The sequence below is a fragment of the Stegodyphus dumicola genome, chromosome 3 (assembly GCF_044657685.1).
Source record: "Stegodyphus dumicola isolate Sdum_Otavi_A_Nest chromosome 3, ASM4465768v1".
NCBI classification, from domain to species: Eukaryota; Metazoa; Arthropoda; class Arachnida; order Araneae; family Eresidae; genus Stegodyphus; species Stegodyphus dumicola.
The window spans coordinates 149,232,311-149,257,948 of NC_140770.1; the positions used below are offsets into that span (position 1 = coordinate 149,232,311).

At 33.9% G+C, this 25,638-nt stretch overlaps 1 protein-coding gene across 1 annotated transcript in view; it reads left to right on the plus strand.

Moving 5' to 3' along the window:
- Window positions 1-25,638, plus strand: part of LOC118197102 (mediator of RNA polymerase II transcription subunit 13-like) — a 189,829-nt gene that overhangs the window by 114,326 nt on the left and 49,865 nt on the right. Inside the window, exons 20-21 of the mRNA XM_085813454.1 lie at window positions 18,378-18,601; window positions 22,600-22,785. Of these exons, the coding sequence (XP_085669580.1) occupies window positions 18,378-18,601; window positions 22,600-22,785 (410 nt within the window). The remainder of the gene's footprint in view (window positions 1-18,377; window positions 18,602-22,599; window positions 22,786-25,638) is intronic.

Here is a 25,638-nt window from a genome sequence, read left to right on the forward strand (position 1 = left end):
AAAGTAGTTAAGGTGGGATCAATAAAGTTTTCTTTTAATATTTGTTCAAATTCTGAGTAAGTTTTTAGCTCATGGCAATTTTCAATATAGAGCCAGAGGCTTTTTCCCTTAATGTAACGAGAAATATTTTGAAGTTTCCAATTTTTGTCCTTATTTTGGCAGACTTTGTTAAAATAACCTAACCAAGAAATTATGTCACTGTTCTCAGAATCTTCAAATGGAATAATATTTAAATCTATTGTATCTTGATTCACATTCAGTGAATCGACAAGATTAATGGGTTCCTGATTTGTCGACATTGTAACTGAAACATTAAAATTTTCTTGAGAATAAAAATGTGCACTTTTCTCAAAATATTTTTACAGTAGTTAAATTTTTTTACTTCCTTGTATGAAGTAAAAAGGAAGTATTGTAATTGTGAAAAGTTTCAGGCAGCATATTTCAACGAAAATATCCATTTTGACCGCTATCGAATGCAATTTAACAATGTTTTTGCGTGATATCTGTAGGTAAGGACAGAATAAAATACTCTTTTCCTCCAAAAAAATTATAAAACTGCTTTAAAATGAATTCTGAAGAGAATTTTTTGTGGCTTCTGTGCGTACATACGTACCTCGCATTACTCAAAAACGAGTAGCCTCAGAGCGTTGAAATTTTGTATGTAGGACTGTTATAACATGTAAATGTGCACCTCGTATCTTTGTTGCAATCGGCCGCACCAAACGTATATAAATATATTTATATATATATATCCACTCTGTCCTCCTTTAAAAATGATTGTATTATGTTGTTTTTATCTTCTGGTTAAGGTTTTTATGCCTTTAGTAAATCTGTATGCAATATTTTGAGAACAGTTCAACAATTTTAAAGTTGTCTAAGTGCCGCTAAGCCTTTTTTATATGGCGGCCATTGATGTTTACATTTGAAACAGAGACTAGTGGATTTGTTGCCAATCTAGAGAAACTTAGTTTCGCAATAACAAAGATAACGCATTCATTTATTATTGCCAATTAAATCATGCTTAATTCTTTCTGGAATTTTTTCGAGGAAATAAGTGTTTAAGATTTACTTCGTAATTTTTAATATAGATATTTTGAGTTTTGATGCATTTTTGCCTTCTCGCGAAGTGAGAACTGAATTAATTAAATGAGAAATACTGAATCGTCTGTGAAAAACTGTTTCTTTTTTGTTTTGTTTGCTTAATTTCTTTTATACATCATTCTAGCTTTATTATAGTATTTGAATAGAACATGTGGCAACGATTAGATAATTCTATTCTTTAAATGATATAAATTTTGTGCATTATGAGTTATAATATGAACGAAATATATAAGTTAACTGTTATATAATTATCAATACTGTTAAGTGAATCTAGCGCCACAATGTCGCTATGGTAAACAAATACTAGAGTGAATTTTGAAGAATGCATTTATTCTATTTGTGGTTTATGCGCTGTCGGGGAAGTAGATTTAATTCAATGCAATAAGTGTAAATGAAATGCAAGAAAAAATGCGTATAATTTAATATTCCATACAAGGAAGTCATGTGGTGTACACATCAGAGTTTTTTCTAAACAAAAACTCTTCAGAGTATTTTCAACACTTCATAGAATAATAGACTTAAATAAAATTTTGTATTCTCAGATTTTATGATTATCACTACACATTTCAGGATAATATCAAATCTTACTAGAATACTATTAATTAGAATAAGACTATTATTAGAATAAGACTAGAAATTTAAATAAACTCGTAGTTACTTTAACATAATATATTTAAACCAAACTATTGTCGTAGCATCTTAGTTCACACACTGAGAAAAAAGTAATTTCTTAAAATCTGTTCGTACTTGGATGTTGAGTACACTATTTAATCCTGCTCGTTTGTGTGCTGTTAAAAAAAAACTCGGCATAAATGATTGAAATTCTTCAGCTTCTTTCCAGCAGACGATATCCAAATCGTGCGGTTCTAAACTATGCTCAAAATGCGAAGACAAAGCTGTATCACAGTTCACAATTCTTCAATTGTAAAAATAAAAAACAGACACAACTTGCACTTAAAAAGTTCTTTCACTTCTATTGGAATTACTTTCCTCTTTGGGTACACACGTCCTACCGACTCCTTGTGATGTACCAACTTTTGTCCGGAATAAATAGATTGGTGAAGAATCATAGATGTAGTCAAAGCTCAAAAGTATCAGATGATAAGTTTAAAAAACAGGATCCATTTATTATTATTCAGGAGAAATAGTAGTTACAAAAATCAAGTCTCCGGAGTAAATAAAAAGAATTACTAATAACTTTTTGTATGAAGTTTACTGCATTCTACATTAAAGAAAAGACCCCGATATTCCTTTGCAAGTCCTTTTATAGCCTCTGGAAAGGCGGAGTTTCCAAGAAATGACGTCAACCTCGTCAGCCATTCCAGTTCGCTTTAAATATCTCCAGAAAATTCTATAACTGTACGTGTAGAAAAAGCGGGAAAAACAACTTGACTACGGAGCTGTGGATTTAATTCCACGTACTTTCAAATAAGAGACCGTCACCATTAAAAATGAAAAAAACATACTACAGTTAGAGTTTTAAGTGTATTTTTGACTATGGAATTTTATTGTTACATATATATAAGATAAAATTATATGAATCAAAATTATAATATAACTATAAACATTAATTCTTCCTCTCTATTCTAAAATCGTAATAACTTCTCTGCATTGCGTCATTTCTAGATCACTCTATGGCCTGCACAGCTCTGATGACGTAATAATTGGGAACTGAAACTGGTGTTGTAAACCAAAACTTTTCTCTTCGCCGTGCTTCCATCTTTCATAACTATGCACTTCAGCTTTTTCCCTCTACTGTGCTAAGATGTAATTTCGCTGGCTTGCTTTTTATCTTAACAATATCAAAAATGTAAATCTTCTGTGCAAAGACACGACTAACCAAGTGATTGTGGCCACAAATATCAGTGTCAAATAAAAATGGAATTAAAACTGCCTCGACTGCCAAGTTCTTTAGATATTACCAAGTTAGCATTACTAGCATACTATGCAATCAAAATCTTCTTCAATATGGGTCTAATCACCCATCTACAGTGTTCTGTCTTTTCCTTGTGCTTTTATTATGACATATATGTACGAGGGTAAGTTGAAAAATAAGTTTCCTCTGTCGACTGTGGTCAGAGTTGTGTATGAAAGTCAAAAAATGGAATGAGACATTAAAGATATGACATACCTTTATTTTTCCACCTAGGTACCAAGTACATTGAGACATTTGTCATATCGCTTGATAAGCTTCAAAAAGCCTTCCAGGAAAAAATCAGGGCTTTGCATATGGAAGAAGCGTTGAACGGCTATGGGCGAAAGGCGACACAGCAGGAAAATGCGCAAGTCACCGATACACCATTGGGTAGAGGTCGCTCCAAATCAAGCAGATGGCGCTGTTGCAGTGCCTGCACAAAGCGGAGACCAGCCTCTCATTTGAGCCCCCGTAGGTATGGTGCGTTTTGAATTCGTGGTCAAAGGAGGAAGTGAGAGCGGTTATCCGCTATGAATGGGCACGTGGAGTATCAGGAACAGAAATTCATAACCGCCTCGTGGAAGTCTATGGGCCAGGTGTGATATCGAAACAAATGGTGCAGAAATGGTGTCGCACATTCAGTGATGGACGTCAGCAAGTGGAGGAAATACCGAGAGCTGGATGGACACGCACGGCCACTACAGATGCAAATGTCAGGAAGGTGAATGACATGATTAGAGCGAACCGGCGTATCACCATCGATGAAGTAGCGGAAGAACTTGGAATCTCACATGAGCGAGTTCAAAACATCATCCACGACATTCTTCGATACAGAAAAGTGTCAGCACAATTGGTGCCCCGACAATTGACCTCGACACACAAGGAACAACGCATGGGGGTCAGCCTGGAACATCTCGTGCGTTACCATGAAGATGGCAATGACTTTCTGTTTCGGATTGTGACGGGATGAAACGTGGATCCACCATTTCACGCCAGAATCAAAGGCCGCATCTATGGAGTGGAAACATCCGTCATCACCTGTCCGAAAGAAGTTCAAGACAACTCCCTCTGCAGGTAAAGTGCTCCTCACAGTTTTCTACGCAGGAAGGAGTTTTGTTGCTGGACTTTTTGGAGGTTGGAACCATCAATGCTACACGCTACTGTGACACCCTGTTGAAATTGAAATAGGCGATTTGGAAAAAGCGGCCTGGCCTTCTCACATCTGGCGTTCTGCTGTTGGATGACAATGCCAGGCCACATTCGGCGACGGCAACGCAAAACCATATTGCAACTCTTGGTTGGGAGCGCCTACACCATCCCCCATACAGTCCTGATCTCGCACCAAGCGACTTCCATCTGTTTCCAGCTTTGAAGAAAAATCTCGGGGAAAGGCGCTTTAGAAGCAATACTGAAGTGAAACAAGCCGTTCAACGCTTCTTCCATATGCAAAGCCCTGATTTTTCCCTGGAAGGCTTTTTGAAGCTTATCAAGTGATATGACAAATGTCTCAATATACTTGGTACCTATGTGGAAAAATAAAGGTATGTCATATCTTTAATGTCTCATTCTATTTTTTGACTTTCATACACAACTCTGACCACAGTCGAAAGGGGAAACTTATTTTTCAACTTACCTACGTATGTGTAAATATGATATTTTAGAGGTTTGCAGTTGTGTTACGTTGATACAATTTAGCAGAGACCTGACTAGAGAAGACAAAACCAATAACGTTTTAGACATGGCTGAGAAGGACTGTTGCATAGATCTGATTTGAGCCAAAATCATAACTGGCTTATCATTAAAACATCATTTTTGTTTTGAACAGGAAAAATTCTTCAGGGAAACATTTTTGCTTAAATTGGTGCAATAAATTGCTTAAATTGGTGCATTTTTGCTTAAATTGGTGCTTAAATTGGTTTGGATGCTAAATGCAATCCACAATTTCTATATATGCAGTTTACACTTAGATAATGCAAAAGGAAGCTTAGAAAAGAGACCTGACTTTCCCAGGTAGAGCAAGCAGGCAAAGGTGATGCATATTCACTGCAGTAGTATTTATAGGCTTGGAAAGTCTGTTTTAATCCTGAGCAGCAGGTGGGAAAAGATTTCACACAGACAAATTGCAGGGAAAGAGTGACATAACATGCTGCAGAATGGTGCAAAGGGTATCCTTGAAGAGGTGTATGTGTTTATTTAAAAACCCTATGAATTTAAAGATCTATAGTTGAACAGTTCTAATTAAGTTTCATATTTTTTACACACATACACATATATAAAATTTATTAAAGAAAGGAGGTGAAAATATTACTTGTGATAATTATCAAATATTAACTGAAAGTAAAAAATAATATTTTATCCAAAATTTTATAACATACTTTGATAGAGAAAGGAAGTTTAATAGGAAGAAAATATTTCTGTCTTGCTTTTCTTTCTTTGATATAAGTATTTGCTCTGGCAATTTTACTCTCTAGCATATTTTAAATGACTTTAATTCACACAATAATCTTACATAAAATTAATGGAATTATATGATTTAGGTATTTCATTGAACTTCAAAAATATAAGTGATAAGTTTGTTTGATTGTGGTTTGCTGGAAAATGTTACGTGAGAGTAAAGGATTTTTAGAATTTTTTTTAATCATTGATGATTATTTATGCTGATATTTACATACAAGAAACTGATCTTCTCAGAATATTTTATAATTTTTTTACGATACCATATTACATGATACATATATATACATAGGAAAATACTGATAATTCATCAGTTTTCAATTATAATAATTAATTTTTTAATAAAAATTGCAAATATTTTAATTATGAAATTTGCATATAAATACTTAAATGTGCTAAAATGGGGGGCGGGGAGAAAGAAAGAAATTTAATGCTTTTATGCTCATTTAGTAATCAGTTATTTGTTTGTTACACAGTTTTGTATTTTTGATGTGGTATAGTAATATATTTCATCAGTGGGCTTAATAAAAAAGCCTTTTTCATTTGCCTTTTTTTACTAGAAATAATTTTAGTGATTTTGTTTTTAAAATTTAAAATCAAAATTACTAATTTTTGAGTAATATTAAATATCATTTGTATTTGGAGCGAATAAGGAATGTATAGTGTGGCAATTATGAAGGGACAGATGTACCAAGGGACTGTAAATAATTTATTAATTTTTTTAAAATAAAATATGAGAAGCTTCAAAACACAAACAGGCCATTGTTTAAACCTATTATAAATACCAGTGTACGTATCCAAACGATCAGAAGGTTGTTGATGCGTGTTCCTTGATCTATTGCACCAAGATATTTTACTGTACATTTATTTACAATTTATTTACAAGTCGTATGCCACCTGGCATATTTACAAGCGTTATGCCTCCTGGCATGTACATGATAGACATATTCTGCCACCTGGCATGTGAATTGATACATCATACTAGTTTTCTGCCACCTGACAGATACGATGCAATTACCTCAATTAGCGGTAATACACCCGACATTTTGGCGTGTCCGCTTCCCTTACGTTCTGTAACGCAACTGACCTTTTGTGCGGTGCGCTCTCTGGGCACAAATCACCGCAATCACCGAGGAGGCCAAAACATCCTCCCCCCGATGAATTACATTCATCTGAATACAATCTTCAATATATGCAAACAAGTAAATGAAAAATATAAAAACTTAAAACATACAAGAACCTTCAAAAAGTATAAAATTACATATTACACTTACCAATCTTCTAGCAAAACATCTTATATCTTACTATATTGAAACGTTAACTATGAGGGTTAAACTAGAACAAACAAATAAAATTATTAGTACAATGAGAAATGAAAAAAAAATAATAAAACATATTCAATATAAACCAAACACTTAAGTTAATGTTCTTCAACTGGTAAAAGACACAGTTTGGTAATAGGATGTTTAATGTCCCCGTGCACAGTTTTTAGTCTAACCACTCGGACATTATTGTCTCTTCCAGGAAACACTTCTATTACTCGCCCGAGTTTCCAACGTAATGAAGGCATATAATCTTCTTTAATGAGAACCAAGTCATTTAGGCGAATATTTCTGCTAGGCTGTCTCCATTTGCTACGCTGCTGTAGTTGGCACAGGTACTCTTTAGACCACCGCTTCCAAAACCCTTGGAACATCTGCTGTGTTAGTTGCCATCTTTGCAATGGAGACACTCGTACTTCGGTTAAATCTTGTTCCGTAACAGCTGTTAAAGAAGTCCCTATAATAAAGTGTCCAGGAGTCAAAGCTGTCAAATCATTGGGATCACTGGAGACTGGTGTTATTGGCCTCGAATTTAAGTATGCTTCAATTTGTGGAATTAGAGTTAAAAACTCTTCATAAGTCAAAATTTGAGTTCCAAAACATTTCTTTAGATGCAGCTTCATAGATCTAACAGCTGCCTCCCATATACCACCATGATGTGGAGCAGCTGGCGGGTTGAATATCCACCTTATGTTTTCATTTGCTAACCACCTTTGAAATTCTGAGGTTGACTGGACAGATGAAACTGTTTCCTTGAGGATTTTATTTGAACCTATAAAATTAGTCCCACAATCACTTCTTATTTCTTGAGGTTTTCCTCTCCTCGAAGCAAATCGTTTTAGAGCAGCTAGGAATGCTTCACTTGATAAGTCGCTAGCAATCTCTAAATGGATAGCCTTTGTAGCTAAACAAACAAAAATACAGATATAACATTTAATTGGTCTTATACCTCTTCCCCTTTTCATTTTCAAAGAAAATGGGCCGGCATAATCAACGCCAACCTTTGAAAAGGTTCTACTTGGGATCACTCTACTTGCAGGTAGTTCTCCCATTAATTGAATAGATGTTACTGCTCGTACTCTGCAACATTTTATGCATTTCCAAATGCATTTTTTAATTTCATTCTTTGCACTTATTATCCAGTATTTCTGTCTTATTGCGGATAACATTAAATGTTTTTCGTGATAATGCTGTATCATTAATTTTGTGAAGTGATTATTATTTGGCAATATAATGGGATGTTTACTTTCTCTGGTAATTTCTGCGTTTCTTAATCTACCTCCTACTCTTAAAATTTCGTTTTCATCTAGAAATGGATTAAGTGAAATGATTTTGCTTTTAGTTTTAATCGGTTGTTCTGTCTTTAAAGCCTTAATTTCTTCTGAAAATTCATTAAGTTGAACATTTCTTATAATAAATTCTGAAGCCTTCCGTAACTCATAGGCGGTAAGCACACCAGATTGCTTTTCACGAGCGGATTTACAGTTGTTCACGAAGCACAGAACATAAGCCATTATTCCCAGTACTTTGGTTAAATTTCCGTACAGTTCAAGATTTAGTAACGGTTCTGTAGATTCCACAAGTGTTTTCAAAGTAACACATTTACGTTCTTCACTAACGTTTTGCAAGTCATCTTCGGTACTCATTTCGCTTATGTGATGTCGAATATCTACTTCTGAAAGCCAGGGTGGCCCAGAAAACCAATCACTATCATTAATTAGAGCTTCAGCATCCATCCCCCTCGTAAGTTTATCAGCAGGGTTTGTCTTCCCACTGCAAAAGTAGCAGTTGTTTAAAATTGTTTTCTCCTTGATTTCTACCACACGATTTCTAACAAATTGTTTCCACTCGTTGGCAGATCCCTTGATCCAGTGAATGCAAATTTGGGAATCAGTCCAGTAAAATATATTTCCCTTATCCAACTGCGGAAATATCGATTGCAAATACGAACCTAATCTTGCAGAAATTAATGTTCCCAAAAGTTCAAGCCTAGGGAGTGTTACTCTTTTTAATGGAGCTAAACGGGATTTCGACATTATGAAACTTGTTTTACATTTATTTTTCTTCTTAAATCTAAAATATGCTACGGCACCATAACACTTGGGACTGGCATCAGAAAATATGTGAACTTCTATAAACTTCCAACACATATCACTGAAGTACTGTCTGGAAATTTCGAAAAACTTTCTTTTTTCAACTTCTTTTAACCATTTCTGAAATATGAATTCTGTATCAAGGGGAACACTTTCGTCCCATTGAATACCCTTTTCCCACATAGTTTGCATTAAGAGTTTAATTCGAACAGTAAATGGATTAATTCCTAAGGGATCAAACAGCATAACACATGCTGCTAAAATGATGCGTTTAGTTACTTTGAGATTTTGTAACTTCTCAAACTGAGATACATCTATTTTCAAATTATCATTGACATTGTCCCAGATAAGACCTAAAACTTTCAACGGTACCAACGGTACCAAAGAGTCTTCAGATGTTTTACGAGAGTCAATTCCATTAAGTTTCCATAGTTCATTCAGCTCAGGTGAGTTTGAAACCCATCTACGTAAATTCATACTGGCCTCGCTAAGAATGAAAATCATGTCCTTGCTTAAATGTAAGGCCTTTGCTACATTAACTGTCCCAGAAATTAAATCATCTACGTAAAGCTCTTTTGACATACTGCATACCTCTTCGTAGGCATCTTCATCCTTTTTTAAATGCAGTCTTACTCTAGCTGTTAATAAATAAGGTGAGCACTTGACCCCGAAAGGAACTCGATTGTGTTGAAGAACTTGTAAGTTGGAATTACTGTGATCGAGATTTGACCCTTCTTCATTTATCCACAAAAACTTTAAAAAATCCCTATCTTCTTTAGCTAAGCCTACCTCTAAAAATGCACACTGAATGTCGGCACAAAACGCGATTGAATGTACCCTGAATTTAATGATAATCTTTAGCAAATCAGGATTTAAATTAGGTCCGCTTTCCAAACAATCATTAAGTGATAAATTTCCCTTACTTTTAGAAGAAGCGTCAAAAACTATTCGAACCTTTGTAGAATCCTTCTGCTCATGCACTACCGCGTGATGAAGCATGTAATACCCCGTTTTCAAACTACTATTTAAATACGTATCTACCCGTTCCACTATACCATCTCTCAAGTGTTCATTAATTATCTCATTATGTTTTAAATATAGCTCGCTATTTTTTTGAAACTTATTATTTAAAAATTGTAAACGCTGTTTCGCGATTTCATAATTGTTATTTAAACCTTCAACACCCTCTTTCCACAATAATCAAGTTTCATACCTTTTATTCTTGTAAGTTGTATTTCGTTCAAATGACTCTAAAATTTCTTTATCTGATAGAGATATTTCTTTATCCGAACTTATCCCAATTGCTTCTAATTCCCATAATTTTTTAACTCTTTCATAATCTAAGTCCTCATTTACAACGGTTATATGATTAACTCTTGTGTCCTTACACTTTGATCCTTCGTCCTTGCCTTGAATCACAAAACCGAAAGTGCTTTCTGTTGCGACTAATTTTTTGCAAATCTTCACGTTTCATTCTCCTAAAATTTCCCAAATATAATCCGAACCTGTTAATACTTGAATTTCGTCACTCGTACCAGCATCTGCTAATTCTATTCCCTTCTCAAATGCTATTTTTCGTATCCACCGAGAAGGAACTTTTACTTGCCCTAGTGTTATAGAATCAATGACTATTGCGTTAATTTTTATCTTTTTACTGGGATGGCTTACATTTTGCAATATGATTTCTACGATATCATACAAGCGCTCTTTTGCATCTTTGCATCCAAATGTGAAAATAATAAGCGCTTCTTTATTAATAATTTTCAACCCCAGTGAATCAACCACTTCTCGTAAGATGAATGACTTTATCTAGCATATAACGTAATACCTTTTCGTTCCCCCCTTTACACCTAACTGCTGCCGAAAACGTCTGTAAAAGAACGGAAGTCGGTGGTTTAATTTTGTTATTATTTTCATTACATAAGAGCGAAAGAGAAGGTTCAAGGATTGGCGTTTGTTTTGTCTGATTGGAAGTATCCGTCTCTAAATCTTTCGATGCGGCGTCACATATTAACGAATTATGTAAACCTTGGACATTACACAGTCTGCATTTTTCATCTTTATGAGCACAGAAACGCCTTGGATGCCCTTTCGAAAAGCAAATAAAACATAAACCTCGATCCATTAATGCCTTTCGGCGAGCCTTTAAATCAAGTGCGCAATCATGATTCATATGACAAGCAGATAAACAAAATATGCAGACATTTTGATTCTCTTTCTTAGGCGGGGTAGAGAACTTTCGATTTGGATTAAAATGTGATTTTTGAAAGTATTTAGAGGGAGTTTTGCTTTGACTAGTTAATATCGAAGCACCTTGCTTATTCGTACTGTAATCATTTCTTTTAGAATGCATGATAGATTTATTTTGATAACCTTGATGGGAACTTTTGTTTCGTATTGATGTTTCATTTACATCAAAATTCTTAGAACGCGCTAACATCATTGATGTTTCCCTACATTCCACTTCAGTTTTCAAGAACGTTAGTAGTTCATTAACATCGAAATTTTGTTTATCACTTCTTTTCCTAGTGAATTCTAGAATTAAATTCTCGGGTATTAACTTTAACAAAATAGGGGATAATAAATGTCCATAAGAACCACTAGTAACATTTAAAGAATTTAAATTCCTTATTTGTATTTCTATATCGTCATAAAGCTTCCTCAAAGAAGCCGTATTTCCGGAATATTTTACAGGTTCTAAACTCAACAATTTATTCATATGCGCATTAATTAGCAGGTCATCTCTGCCGAAACGGTTTTTTTAGTATATCAACAATCACCGTATAGTTTTCACTAGTAAATGTTAATCCACTAATAGCATTTAAAGCTAAACCTCCCAAAAGTGATTTTAAATAACAAAACTTGTCAACCGAACTGAGACTTTCGTTTTCGTGAATGGAATTACTAAACTGATTCCAGAATTCAAGCCAAGAACAAGGATCACCGTAATATTTTGTAATCGTTAATTTTGGCAATTTTAAAGTATTAACTTCACAAGTTTTCAACTTCGGAGATATAGTTTCCTCACTGGAATTTCTAGATTCAACTTTACACGCGTTTTTTCTTAATTTTTCCTGAATTTTACATTTAAAACTTATAATTCTTTCCTGATATTCCTGCGCGGAAATTACTTCTGTTTCCAACTCCTGTTCCGTAATTATAAGTTTTTCAATCTCAGAATCGTATTGTTTCAACAACTGCGATTTTTCAAGTAACATTTCGAGTAATTCTTTTAATTTCTCATCCGCGGTTTCACCCTCTTCTAACAATGCAGAATCTATTTTACTCATCAACTTGGTAGTTAAGTTACGTGTCACCGTACGCAACTTCTTTGCCTTATTCATAGCCTCCATTTTACCATTAGATTCTATCAACTATAATAATCATTAAGACTTTTATTCAACAATTCTATTCAAAACTGGAAAAATGAAAAAGGGCCTACCTCAAATTTCTTCGCGTTAAATCCTGGCTTTTCAGTCATGAACTCACTAATTTTCTTCGTCCATTCTTCATCTCCACAAATCAAGTCCGGTGTCACCAGAAAAAAATGTACGTATCCAAATGATCAGAAGGTTGTTGATGCGTGTTCCTTGATCTATTGCACCAAGATATTTTACTGTACATTTATTTACAATTTATTTACAAGTCGTATGCCACCTGCCATATTTACAAGCGTTATGCCTCCTGGCATGTACATGATAGACATATTCTGCCACCTGGCATGTGAATTGATACATCATACTAGTTTTCTGCCACCTGACAGATACGATGCAATTACCTCAATTAGCGGTAATACGCCCGACATTTTGGCGTGTCCGCTTCCCTTACGTTCTGTAACGCAACTAACCTTTTGTGCGGTGCGCCCTCTGGGCACAAATCACCGCAATCACCGAGGAGGCCAAAACAACCAGAAACTGTCAAATGGGTTACATAGGTAATTCTCTGTTTTGTTGAGTATGGTGAATTACCCCCTTTTTCTTTTTCATCCCCTTTCTGTTTCTTCCCCCCCCCATTTTACTTTTTTAAAAATTTGCCGTCCATTACTCTGATACAGAAATAATTCTGTTTGAATTGTCACTATGAGTACGGAACACAGAGCAAAGCAGGTTTAATAATATCTCTACAATCAGTGCAAGATAATTTTGAATTACAAGTAAAATATGTGTATAAAGCTGAGTTTCAATTTTACACAAAATAAATTTAAAAAAAAATTTACATCAAACAGAGATGCTTTTGAAGCATTCTTTGTGTATGTAGTTTTAAGACTTCCTCAGTATTTTTCGAATTGTTACCGTTTTCCGTGAAAGATTTTTCAGGAGGTATAAAAAGTATAATAATTTCTTCAGCAAATTAAACAACACAAAAGCTTGTTTAAATCTTTTGACACCTGACATAAGTAACTTTACATAATAGTTGAAATAGTTTGTTTCATACTGTAAGTGGTTCTAAAATTTCATAATCTGACATTTTTCTTAATATCTGAAATTGATAATTAATCTGGAAGCAAACTGCACATAAGATTCCTTTATGTAGTGTGCTTTCCCAAGTAGAGGTTCTTTAAATTTTTCTTAATCATTTGGTTTATTATTTATTATGTAAACAGTAATGTTGAGAAGCCTTTTTCGCCTTGCAATTTTTTTTTGTGTGTTGAAGTAAATAATAACTGCAAACTTTATCCATGCTTATTATTTTGATACATTAACAAGAAAAAGTATATACTATTTAGGATTCTTTAGACTAATCGTGCTTTCTGTTGGATTTTCAATTTTCAATCTGCCTTGAATTTGGATTATTTCTAATTCAACTTTAAATCTTAAATATAAGTTTTTAATCCTTTCCCTCCCCTGCTACTCACTAATATCATCCTTTAAATCAACTACTGGCATTTCATAGAAGTAGATTCTTGTCATAATGGACTCAGTCAAACTTACCTTACTATTCAACTGTTAGATGTAAAAGCAGAAATCCTCCAAATAATTCTTTGAAGGAGATACAGAGTTAAAGGGAAAACTATCTGAAAAATATCTCTTAGCTGATTTTAGAAATTTATACTCTATATAACATGCTCATAGATAGCATATCTCCTCCAGCTACATTAGGGCCACTTATTGTTCATAAGTTTCTCAAAATAACAAAAAGAAAAAGTATACTATATACAGTACAAAGTCTGAAATCAGTACTTTATTTCATTGTTCAAGTCCTGTAATTGTTGTGTCGAGAATACCGACTAACTTATCAATTGAAACTTTTCGTTTTCAGTAACCTCTCTGTCACTTTCTTCACTATCAGTAGCGGTATTTTCTGGATCTAGAACCATACTACAGATTTTGCCGTCCGTTGATTGATTGATGTTTGGGGCATTGTCATCGCAATGAAAAACTTCTGTTATATCATCTTCATTTATTGCCGCTTCTCCACATTTCTTTACAAAATCCAATAACTGGAAAATTTCATCTTTAGTTTTTGATGTCCGATAACCTTCAAATTTGTGGCTATCATCTTCATCGTCCTCACCATGAAATAAGGTAGCTGGCCGTAAACTATGCCAAGCATTTTTTAACATATCTGGAGAGACATCCTCCCACGATCTTGCGATGCTCCACACAGCAGATTTTATGTTGAAATATTTAAAAAATTCTTGAATGGTCTCACTATTGTTCAAGAAATTTAACATAGATTTTGAAAATGCTACTTTATATTTGCGTTTCAGTGCACGCGCTATTCCGATATCTATAGGCTGAATGACAGACGTACAATTTGCAGGGAAGAATAATATGGATACATTATCTTTTGCTAAAACTTTTAAGTGAAGTATAAGCCGAACAGTTGTCTACAATGAGGACTACAGAGGCTGTTCACACATTTTTTAGACGATGTATATTGCATTCACAAAACTAAATTACATAAAATTCTTGTGTTTTAAATGTTCTATTTGACATCCCTTATTCTGAACTATCTTTCGACACCGCAATTTCCAGGATAGCCTTTTGAAGTGGCAGAAGAGGTATTCTATCCCATTCCTCCCGAACAGCTTTCCAGAATCCTGTTAGGGTTTGGGGGCAACGTCTGGATAATGCAGTTTTTAAAAGTCCAAAAGCACAAAAATCCATAGGTGACACATTGGGAGATTTAGTAGGGATATCAGTGAAGGGTATGGCTTTGATACCAGTTTTTTGTTCCATTTCTTTTAGGAAATTTACAGTGGATTTTGATGTGTGACTGCTAGCTTTGTCCTGATGGAGTCTCACAGATGGATGGCACTGTGGGTAAAGCGATGGTATTTCATTAAAAAAAATTGGTGATAAAATATGTTCCTGATAGTATTTGGAGTTAATCTTGACATTTTTTTTGCACTCTCTTTATTTTTAACTTGCCATTATAAGAAAAACCAGCAACAATCATGAATCTCTTAGAAAAACTTTCTTTCGATTCTTTGAACCATTTACTTAATTTTTTTTTCTCCCCTTTTATCATAATAAATGGCTCTTTTTTTTTTGTTACAATCATTTAAATAGACCCATAAATTCATCTATTGTGACAATTGTTTTCTATTTTTCTTTGAATAAGTGTTTCTCATATAGAATTCTGCAGCGTGTCCTGCGTTGAGCGATATGCTTTGGAAGAAGACGTTGCACATTGCGTTTTTTCGCTTTCTTAAGATTTAAATCAACATTTATCTTTTTGTTTACAGTAGACACCGAGCATTTTAATGATTTTGCAACTGTCCTTTGACTAGGTCGATTTTCTTTTAACTTTAAACAACGTACCTTTGCAATAGTCGAAGATGTTCGTTTTTTCCTTGGATACTTGTTTGGAATTTTTGTCCCACTTGAGGCTCCAATTTGACGTTTTTTCCTATCTTGTTGATGATATTACCTATCGACGCTTTAGATATCACAAAACCATGACTCTCACATCGTTTTTGGATAACGGAATATGCATATTTCTCTTCAGAAAGAGAGTAAATGTAGCCTTTGAACCGCTGCTGTGTTAAATTCGCCATTTTGAATAAAAACAAAACAATAACTTTCAAGCCACAGACGATAATTTTGACTTTTAAAAACATAGTACAATTGCAATTACTTCTTTTGCAGCAAACAATTTTTTATTACCACTTACCAAAATCGTCTAAAAAATGTGTGAACAGCCTCTGTATTTTTGAGTCATCAGGTAAACCAACTGAATTCAAATGTTGCCAAGCCTCGGGTATAAAATGATTTTCAAACCATTCTTTTATTAATGTGTCATCCATGCTCTTTTATTTGTGAAATATATAACGGGGAAAATCGTTACTCCTTTAAATGCTCGAGGTTGTGCTTGTTTTCCGATTACGAAAAGCTTGCACTTGTGCGTTCTTGCAACACTTGCACACACTAAAATTGATAGTCTCGCTTTGGAATCTTTGACACCAGTTGGAGCCTTTTCTGTAGAGGTTGCCAAGGCATTTCGCGATACATATTGCCAGAAAAGACCAATTTCATCAGCGTTTTAAATTTGTTGTAGAGATAATTGTTCACTAGTAATGAGTTCAATGAATTCATCTGCAAATTGTTCAGCAGCTTTAGTAACACCTGAAGCTTTTCACCTGAAATTTTTAATTGTCTTATACCATGACGATTTTTAAATTTGGTTAACCAAGCTGTCGAATGAATATGTGCACTCAGTGTTTAAGTTCATTTCTTCATGAAATATTTTGGCTTGAGCCATTAGCATTGGACCTGTCAATGGCGTGCTTTCGCTGCGACGAACACTTTTTCTGTTATTCATTGCGAGTGAAGTGTCGGAATCCACAAAAAATTCAAAAAGTTCATTTTTCTTTTTTCTTATCTCATTAAAGTTGACTTTCAGGGCCATACTCCTTGCATAATTTTGAGACGGATATGCCTTTATCTATTTTTTTGCAGCAATTCCACTTTTTGTTTAGTGGACATCGAAACATGCTTTCGCTTTGTAGATCCTTTGGCAGCTCCAGAATTGGAAACTATTTTCAACATAATCAACCTTAATTTTCATAAAATTGCTCTAATAATAACAGTCTGCAAAAAATAATAAGCTGGATCAAATTAGAAGATTAAGGAGCAGCGCAGTTTGCTGTATTAAGTGAAATGCTTTAGAATCAGTAAATTTTAGCCTAACTTATCCAAAAGCCATGACTTAATAGCGTTCGTTACACATTATTGCCTGTATATTGCAAGATTGGTGATGAAAGCCAAGTTGTTCAGCTGAATTTTATCTTGCTCCTGTTGCGTACTGAATTAAGCCCGAATTGTATTAGTTATTTACTATACCTATGTTTATTTCTTGAGCATGCATGCTTAAAACTAATCTGAGTCATGAATAAATAAACTTCCACATATACTTAAGGCCTTATGTAGGGCCGGCACTAGATACCGCCCGGTGCAGTTTCTGTGGGTCCTAAATTCTGCTACAAAGCGCCTTCCTAAATTTTCACTGCGCCTAAACTTTCCCAGTGCTTTCCCTAAATTATAAAAAACTTCTCATTCCTTAATTTTGTCCCTCGATGCTTCCTCAAATACCAAAAATTTTGTCTTCCCTAAATTCTGCCGTCCGGTTGCGGCCATATTCTTCTGGGTTTGTGGGGAATAACATATCAGTTATTCTTAATTAAAATAACACTAAATGTAATCTTTTGGCCTATGAGATTCATTAACAAAATCTATTTTTAGCGCATGAAAAGAAATTTTTATTGAATTTATCCTCTTCAACATTTCTTAAGAGCATTTAAAATCTGTAATCATCGCCAAGCATAATATTAGCATAAAGGGTTGCCATACTCTTGTTATTCAGTTGCTAATATTAAAAAAAAAAAGTTTAGACATCACTGCATGAGTTATTATTGAAGCTGTCATGTATTGATAAACATGCGGTGATGAAAGCAAGGTATAATCAATAATGACTTGCCAGGTCGGCGTCAGGGATATAAAATAGGTGAATGTTTTGGTTTCAGATGTATGTCAAGCAGATAACTCAGCTATGGAGCCAAATTATTAATCTCACAAATTTATGCTTACATGATTGTTTTTTCATAACGAGGTGTTTTATTTAGTGCCTAAGTGAAATTAAGAATCGGAATTTTTAAGTGAAAATCTCCACATGTTTTATTATGGAAAGAAAAATCAAATACGCATGTGTAAAGCATACAAAAAGAAAATAAAACTTTGTGGTTTTGAGGTCCAGATTTTAGATTATTCTGGATAATGGACACCCGGATTTTGGACTTTGTACTGTATTAAAAAACTCTTGCACCTCAATTTCAGAGAATTTAGTTCTATAAAATGTAACCTTTTCCATGCTTATTTATATGCTCTGTCATATTTCACTGTATCTTTTGCAAGAATATCTCAACATTAAATATTCCTGTCAAAATTATTTGTTTAGTCGAAAAACTATTAACTGCTTATTTTTATTATATGAATAAATTATGAAATTTACGGATATATTTTACGTCAATTTTGTATATTTTATTTTTAGACACAAATGGTGAATTACATGTTGAAAGCTCTACTCGTTTTCAAGATTCTGCAGATGATGATTACAGGCATTTACCAGCATTGGTTATTTACATAGTAGAACCTTTTACATTTGCACAATATGACTCAAACTTGTATCGTTTAGTGACATTGGGTCTTTTACATTCTTATGCTGACATGCTTCCTGATTTACCTGAGGCAACTAGAAACTCCATGCATTTGCAGGTATAGTATTCATAATGCATTAAATATACTTGTTATTGCAATGCATACATAAATTGGAAGTCAATTTTCTCCATTTCAGTAATTTTGTAAACTAAAGATTTAAATATTTAAAGTAAATAGTATAAAAATTAAGAAGTATTTAATTTTTTAACTATTAAATTATGTTATGTAGATGTATATGATTGCTGCTCTGAAGTACAGGGAATGTAATGTTTCCTTGCTTGTATCAGCAATTGTAGTTAAAATTGATTCAGTGAGTACTCAATCTTAGTTACTGGCCATCCAAAATGTAATACCATGAAGAAGATCTTCAGTAGGCTTAAAATTTGCACCATGCTCAGACAGATCTCAAAGGCACGTGCAAATAATAAGCATTGCAGTACACATACAACCTGTGTGTACTTGTCATGACGTCTACAGAAGCACTGTAAAAAAGAAGATTAAGCTGTTTTAAGTTCAGGAATTGTGTATATTCCCTTTGAATGGGAAGCTTTATTTTGCATCAAAAGAAGTGTCATTCATTTGAGCAAGTTTCTGAGTTTGAAAGAAGAACTGTGCTCTATAGAAATTGTGAATTATCCTTTTGAGAAACTGATTTGTATGAGACAAAATCAAGCCACAGTGATGCAAATATAGAATTGGTGTGTGTAGGAGAGATAGACTGACTATTGGGAATAATTGTGACAGCTTTATAACCATCAAATGAGAGGAAAGGCATCTTGTATATATGTTAACCCCTTCGAGCCGGGTAGTGAAAAAGCGCGCTTGTCGCGGAGGCCGGCAGTGTCTTCCGCGAGCGTCTCTCCAGGGCCAGGGGCTTTTTTGCTACTAAGCCTAAATCCATGAAACTTCCGAAGTATCAACGCATTGTTTAATAATGCTCTATAGATTATTTAAACTGCTTGTGCTTTATAGATATTTTTTTATATATATACTTTAATTACCTTATTTCTTGTCTAAATGCATATTTTACACATTTTATTTTAGTTACTCACCATTTTATGACTTTTAACATTATACATCTGAAAACTAAATATATTACTTAAAATTCTCTTTTCGTATGAAAAATTTTAAAACAGGGATCTACATACAGTCCTACGTTACATTCCTTGAACTCGTAATAACTCATTTGCCGTTTTGGAGGATTTTTCCGGGAATGTGAACAAACGAAGCATCGTCGTCTCATTTTCTTATCAGTCTCTTCTGAACAAAGTTTTGGAAAATGTCTTTCAGTTAATCTTTCAGAATCAATATCAGAATTTCAGAATCAATATCTGAAATATTTGCATCATTTCTGCTATTTCATGCTCTGTTAAACATTTTTGACGCTTCGACATTGAAACGGTAAAAACAGAAAGAATTCACGTCTAACAAGATCTAATTATTTTCTAAAAACTGAACTGTAAACTGAAATACTCAACGCTTTAGTGCATATAAAACTTCTACTTACAATAAACAACTACCACGTGCGAATAAAGTGCAATTTAAAGAGATGTCATAAATCACGCCATTCGGAAACATTTAGTTCCCCGTTTGTTTATATAATCAAAAACACGTGTATGTGAGTCATGCTTCTCTCATTTCGAGTAGAAAGTCTAATGTACATGTATCTGAAACCATATGGGCATACAGTGCCATCTTGTGGCAGAAATTATAGTTTGAAAAACGTTCCAAGGTACTGGCACAAATACGTGACATTCGGTAGAAAACACAACAATGCTCTGGCACGCCTGTGTGTCGGCCGGTAGATAAATGCGTTCGTTGCTGGCACGTATACGTGACAGTTGGCACGAAGGGGTTAATGGTGGATCACAGGTGTCTCTTCATATGAATCTCAATTCTGCCTATGAAACCACTGTGGCTGTAGGAGAGATAGACTGACTGTCGGGGACAATTGTACCAGCTTTATCACCATCAAATGAGAGGAAAGGCATCTTGTATACATGTTTATGGTAGATCACAGGTGCCTCTTCAGATGAATCTCAATTCTGCCTATGAAACCATTGTGGTTGTACTCGAGCCTGGTTGTGCCATGGTGGTAGACATCAAGATCCTTGCATATTGGCATCAGGGGTGGGGAACCTTTTGGCCATCAAGGGCACAAAAAAAATTTTAAATTCTTAGTGGACACCACCCATTCAAATTTCATAATCAATTCTCTCATTGTAAACAAGTGTTGTTTAAAAGGTATACATTTACTGAACTAAATAACAAAAATTTTTAATTTATACTCTTCAAATATTTATTTATTTATTTATTTATTTTTTTTTTTTTTTTATGCCAGTGTTTTGAACAATACTTTAACTTGAAATAAGTCATATTCGAAAATGTTTCACAATTGTAGGTACTTGAGCAATTAGAATTAATCTTTACCGAACGTGACTTTAAAATAGGATACTCGTTCTCTTTACTAAGGTACAAAATATATTATTAGTTTCATAAGACTTTAAAACATCATCATTTTGCAAGTTTACTATTTCTAAATTTTCAACATTGTTTAGATGAAAATAGAGAAAGGTTGCTGTAGCTGTATTTTCTCCATCAATAATATTAAAGGGAAGGATTTTAAAATAGGCTCTAAATTCGCGAAGTCAACAAATCTAGAATCAAATTTAGTTTGAAATTCAAGCATGATTTGCAGATATGAGTCTATTAATATGCTGTTTCAGACTTTCTGCCGCATTTTTTTTTAGTCCGGAGGGGCAATTTGCCTTGACTATTTTTTTTTTTTTTTCTTTTTTTCTTGTTGTTGTTGTTTTGTTTTGACATTTTGCGCTGGTTCACTATAAATGTGTGATTCACTTTTCAGATTGCTGTAACCACATATTATTGTTTTATTTAAAGAAATTAAATAATGAAGAATCTGCATAAATGTATGTATGTTTCTCGCATTGTGATAAAACAACAGTGCCTAGAGCCATCCAGTTTTGAATAATATATATTTCCACCTGAATATGGGCATCTGGAAGCCCCAATTTGAAATTTGTTTTATTATCTGTTTTGTATTTTGAAAAACTTAACGAATTTTTATTAAAAAACTCAACAATTTAAAAGCGAGCAATGGCAACACTCTACCGGGAGGGGGGGAGAGACCTTTTTATGTCCAGCCCACGGAACTGTGTATCGGAAATTCTAAAGATATGCTCATTTTAAAATTATTTTGCGATATTCCTGTTGAATTGAATTTTATGGTTTAAATGCAAAGAACATGATATTTAATAAATAAAGGTAACACACAAAACATTAAAAAAAAAGCCCCTTTGGACATTATTTAAAATCTGAAACCTTTCAGCTTTTTTTTTTTTTTTTTTTTTTCCCCCCCAGTGTTGGAGAAAATGCATTAACGATTTTCTTAAGAGCTGAGACCTGTATAATTCTAACATTGACTTGAAGCTATTGATAGCACTGATCATATCAGTAATGTGATTATTCCTGCTCTGTTATTTCAAATTTAGCTTATTAAGTGCAATGTTTAAATCTATCAAAAAAGCCAAATTTGTTAACCAGTTTTTGTCTTCCAGCTGTTTGTAGTTTTTTCTCAGAATGTTAAAAACTCTTTCATTTGTAATAATAAATTGATAAATTGCTAAAGAGTGTTTCCTTTGCTCAGCCAACAAACCTCAATGTGCAAAAGATCGGTAAATTATGTATCTTGATCTTTTTCCAAAACCACTTTAAGTAGTCTATGTTGCATATCATTTGTCTTCATTATTGAATTGATTATTTTTGTAATAACAGCAATTACATTTTGGAATTTAATGATTTTTGTACACAGTGATTGCTGGTGATAGGCAATAAATTTTGGATAAAAAGATTCTTGTTGATATAAAGCAGTGAATCCAATATTCTTCCCTGTTATGGCTTGCACCCTGTCAGTTGTTACTGAAGATAATTTCCTTATTGGTATTTTACCGTCAACCAAAAATATTTGAAATTTTTATTTATATTTCTTATTTGTATTTTATTTGTATTTTATTTTATATATTTATATTTTTAAGCTTTTAAGCCTTGATGCCATAATGTGCTTTGGAAGCTCTTCTGGACAACGTAAAGATGAAATCAAAACTTTGGCATTATCAGTTTTTTCACAGTCGCATCATTTAGTTACACATCAGTCATCTGTGAAATCTTTGACAGGTTTTGGTCCTGCAGCAGCTGAAAAGGCTTTTATAAATAGTAAAAAAGTAAGTCTTTGCTTTATTTCTTTAGAAATTTTTGTTTCATTTAAAACTGTGATTAAAGAAATAAACTTATGCATTAAAATTTGTTAACATTCCAATAAACATTTTGCTTTCTAGTTTTTTAAAGTTTTTTTCCCTTTAGTAATGTTTCCAACGTATCTTTTCTTTCCAAATATAATGGTTGAGGATGTGAACAATAGTTACATAGTGATTTTTTTTCTTATATTTTAACGTTGAATAGTATTAATCAAATTCAGAAGTCAAACAACAAAAATCAGCGTTAATTTACAAAATTTTCACAGGACTAGTTTCGATGGTTTTACCGAACCATCATCTTCAGCTGCAAAACCGCAAATGAACAAGATAGGAAATAATGTTTAGATAAGATAAGAAAGCCTGGACAAGAATAAGCAAGTGGTGCCATCTGTTGGTGAAACCAAAACTAAAACATAATTTCTCTAAAAGCCGAAGGCAAATTTGGATTGGAATTAGGATCGTTAACTAGAACAGAAAGATTTTTATGAATGTGAAATGCCTCTAGAAAATCCAGTTCTCCAATGGAAGATGTTTTTTGAATAATTTTGGCAGCAGAAAAATTGAAAGTGTGATTTTCGGACCAACAATGTTGAGCGACAGAAGACTTCTGTGTTTCCTTTTTTCTAACATATGCCTCATGTTCTTTGACGCGAAATTTTAAGGCTCTCTGAGTTTGGCCAATGTAAATTAAACCGCACTGGCAAGGAATCCTATAAATACCCCAGGAATTCATATCCGGAATGGGGTCCTTGAGTATAGAAGTTGGAATTTTATCGATGGGAGAGTAAACAACCCGAAAGTTAAATTTCTGCAAAATATGTGCAACTTTATAGCTAATTGATGGAAAGAAGGGAATGACAACAGAATTTTTATAATCTCCTAAAATAAGAGTGTGGCTTTTAGTGTGTTGAGATGAGAATTTTTTAACTGCTTGATTAATAATGTTGGGTGAAAAGCCCCTGTCAATAGCTATTGCTTTTAAATAATTTAATTCTTCATCAAGGGCTAGTTTGGAGGAGCAAACTTGAAGAGCACGGAAAACATAGGAATAAAATGAAGCTAACTTTTGTTTAGTCGGATGACATGATTTAAAGTGTGGTGGAAGGCAAACCGATGAAGGTTTACGGTAAACTGTAGTACTGAAGTTGGATGTGTTACGTGTGACCAGAATGTCGAGAAACGGAAGAGAATTGCAAGTGTCAAGTTCAAAAGTGAACTGAATAGCAGGATCAATAGAATTCATTGTTGAAAGAACTCTATTTAAATCATCTTTATTACCTTCAAACAGGGTAAAAGTATCGTCTACGTAGCGGAACCATGCCGGGAAGTTTAAAGTTTCAAACAATTTTGATTCATAATAATGCATGTAGATATCAGCCAGGATGGGACTGAGGGAGATTCCCATGGCTAATCCCTCAGTTTGCTTGTAATATTTATTTTGGAAAACAAAATGTGTTTGTTTCAAACAGAGTTGAGTGAGAGAAATTAGCTCATCAATTTCGATGCAAGAGAAATGAAACTCGCGAAGTCTGGTTTCTAGACATCTTAATGCACCCTCCACTGGGACATTGGTGAATAATGATTTTACATCAAAAGAAACCATGAGTAAATTACGAGGAGAAATGTTTTTAACCTTTTTTACAAACTCTATTGAATTTTTTATGGTGTAAATGTTATTGTCTAATAGAGTGGAAAATCTAGAAACTAAATATTTAGCTAATGGATACGAGGCAGTACCTAAATTTGATACAATAGGGCGGAAAGGAATACCACTTTTATGAATTTTGGGAAGAGCATATAATCTGGCACAATTTGCAACAGATGGGATAAGCGAATGTTTTAAGTTGCTTGAAATGATTTGCGAAGATTTGATCGCAGTTTTTATTTTGGATAAGTCCGAAGGTGAAGGATCTTTAGGGATCGGATTATATGGTCCTTCGTTTAAGAGTTTAGTGACACCATCGATGTAAGTGTTCTTATCCATGACGACTATCTGGCCACCTTTGTCGGCCTTTGAAATGACAATATCCGGGTTAGAATGAATCTCACGCATTGTAGCTCTTTCTCTCGCAGTTAGATTTGGTTTCAAAGGTTTATTATTGAATTTCACATTATGAGCGATAAGATGCCTAATCATTTCTTTCTGTGAATCTGAAACTTTACTGAACTTGAAAGCTTTTTCGATAGGAGCCAAAATCTTTGGAATCGAGGGTTTACAGGTTTGTAAGAAGTTAAAATTATATTTTAGGATTCTCTCTTGTTCTTCTGAAAGACTAACATTAGAAATATTAACTATTAGCTTGATGTTTACAATGGGAAGATTTTTTGAACTACTTGAACTGGAAGACTGTAAAAGAAGTTTTTCGAATTTAACTGCAAGGGTGTTTTTATGACGGTTAACTGCATTCTCCGTTCTAGACCAAGACTTTTGTTCAAGGGCAGTGAATTTTGGATATGTTTTAGCGAGTTCCAGATGAAGCTTATAGAGTTCATGTTCAATTTTGGACAATTGTTGACGTGTATCCCTTATCACGGACCGAAGTAAGGCAAGTTTGCAATTTAACAGAATTCTTGAAACGCGACTCGAAGGTTTTTGATTAGATTTGATTTGAATAAAATTGGGGATCAATTTTTTACATTTACATTTAAGTAAAAAGTCAAGATGATTCAGGAATTTTTGCCGTTTCAGGCGTAATTTAGTGAAACGATTAACGGATGAAGGCATGATAAACAATGCAGAAAATCAAACTAAATTAACTGAGCAATAATAAAGTACACACGAAATAGCAGAAAAATCCCTCACTGAAATGAATAGAAAAC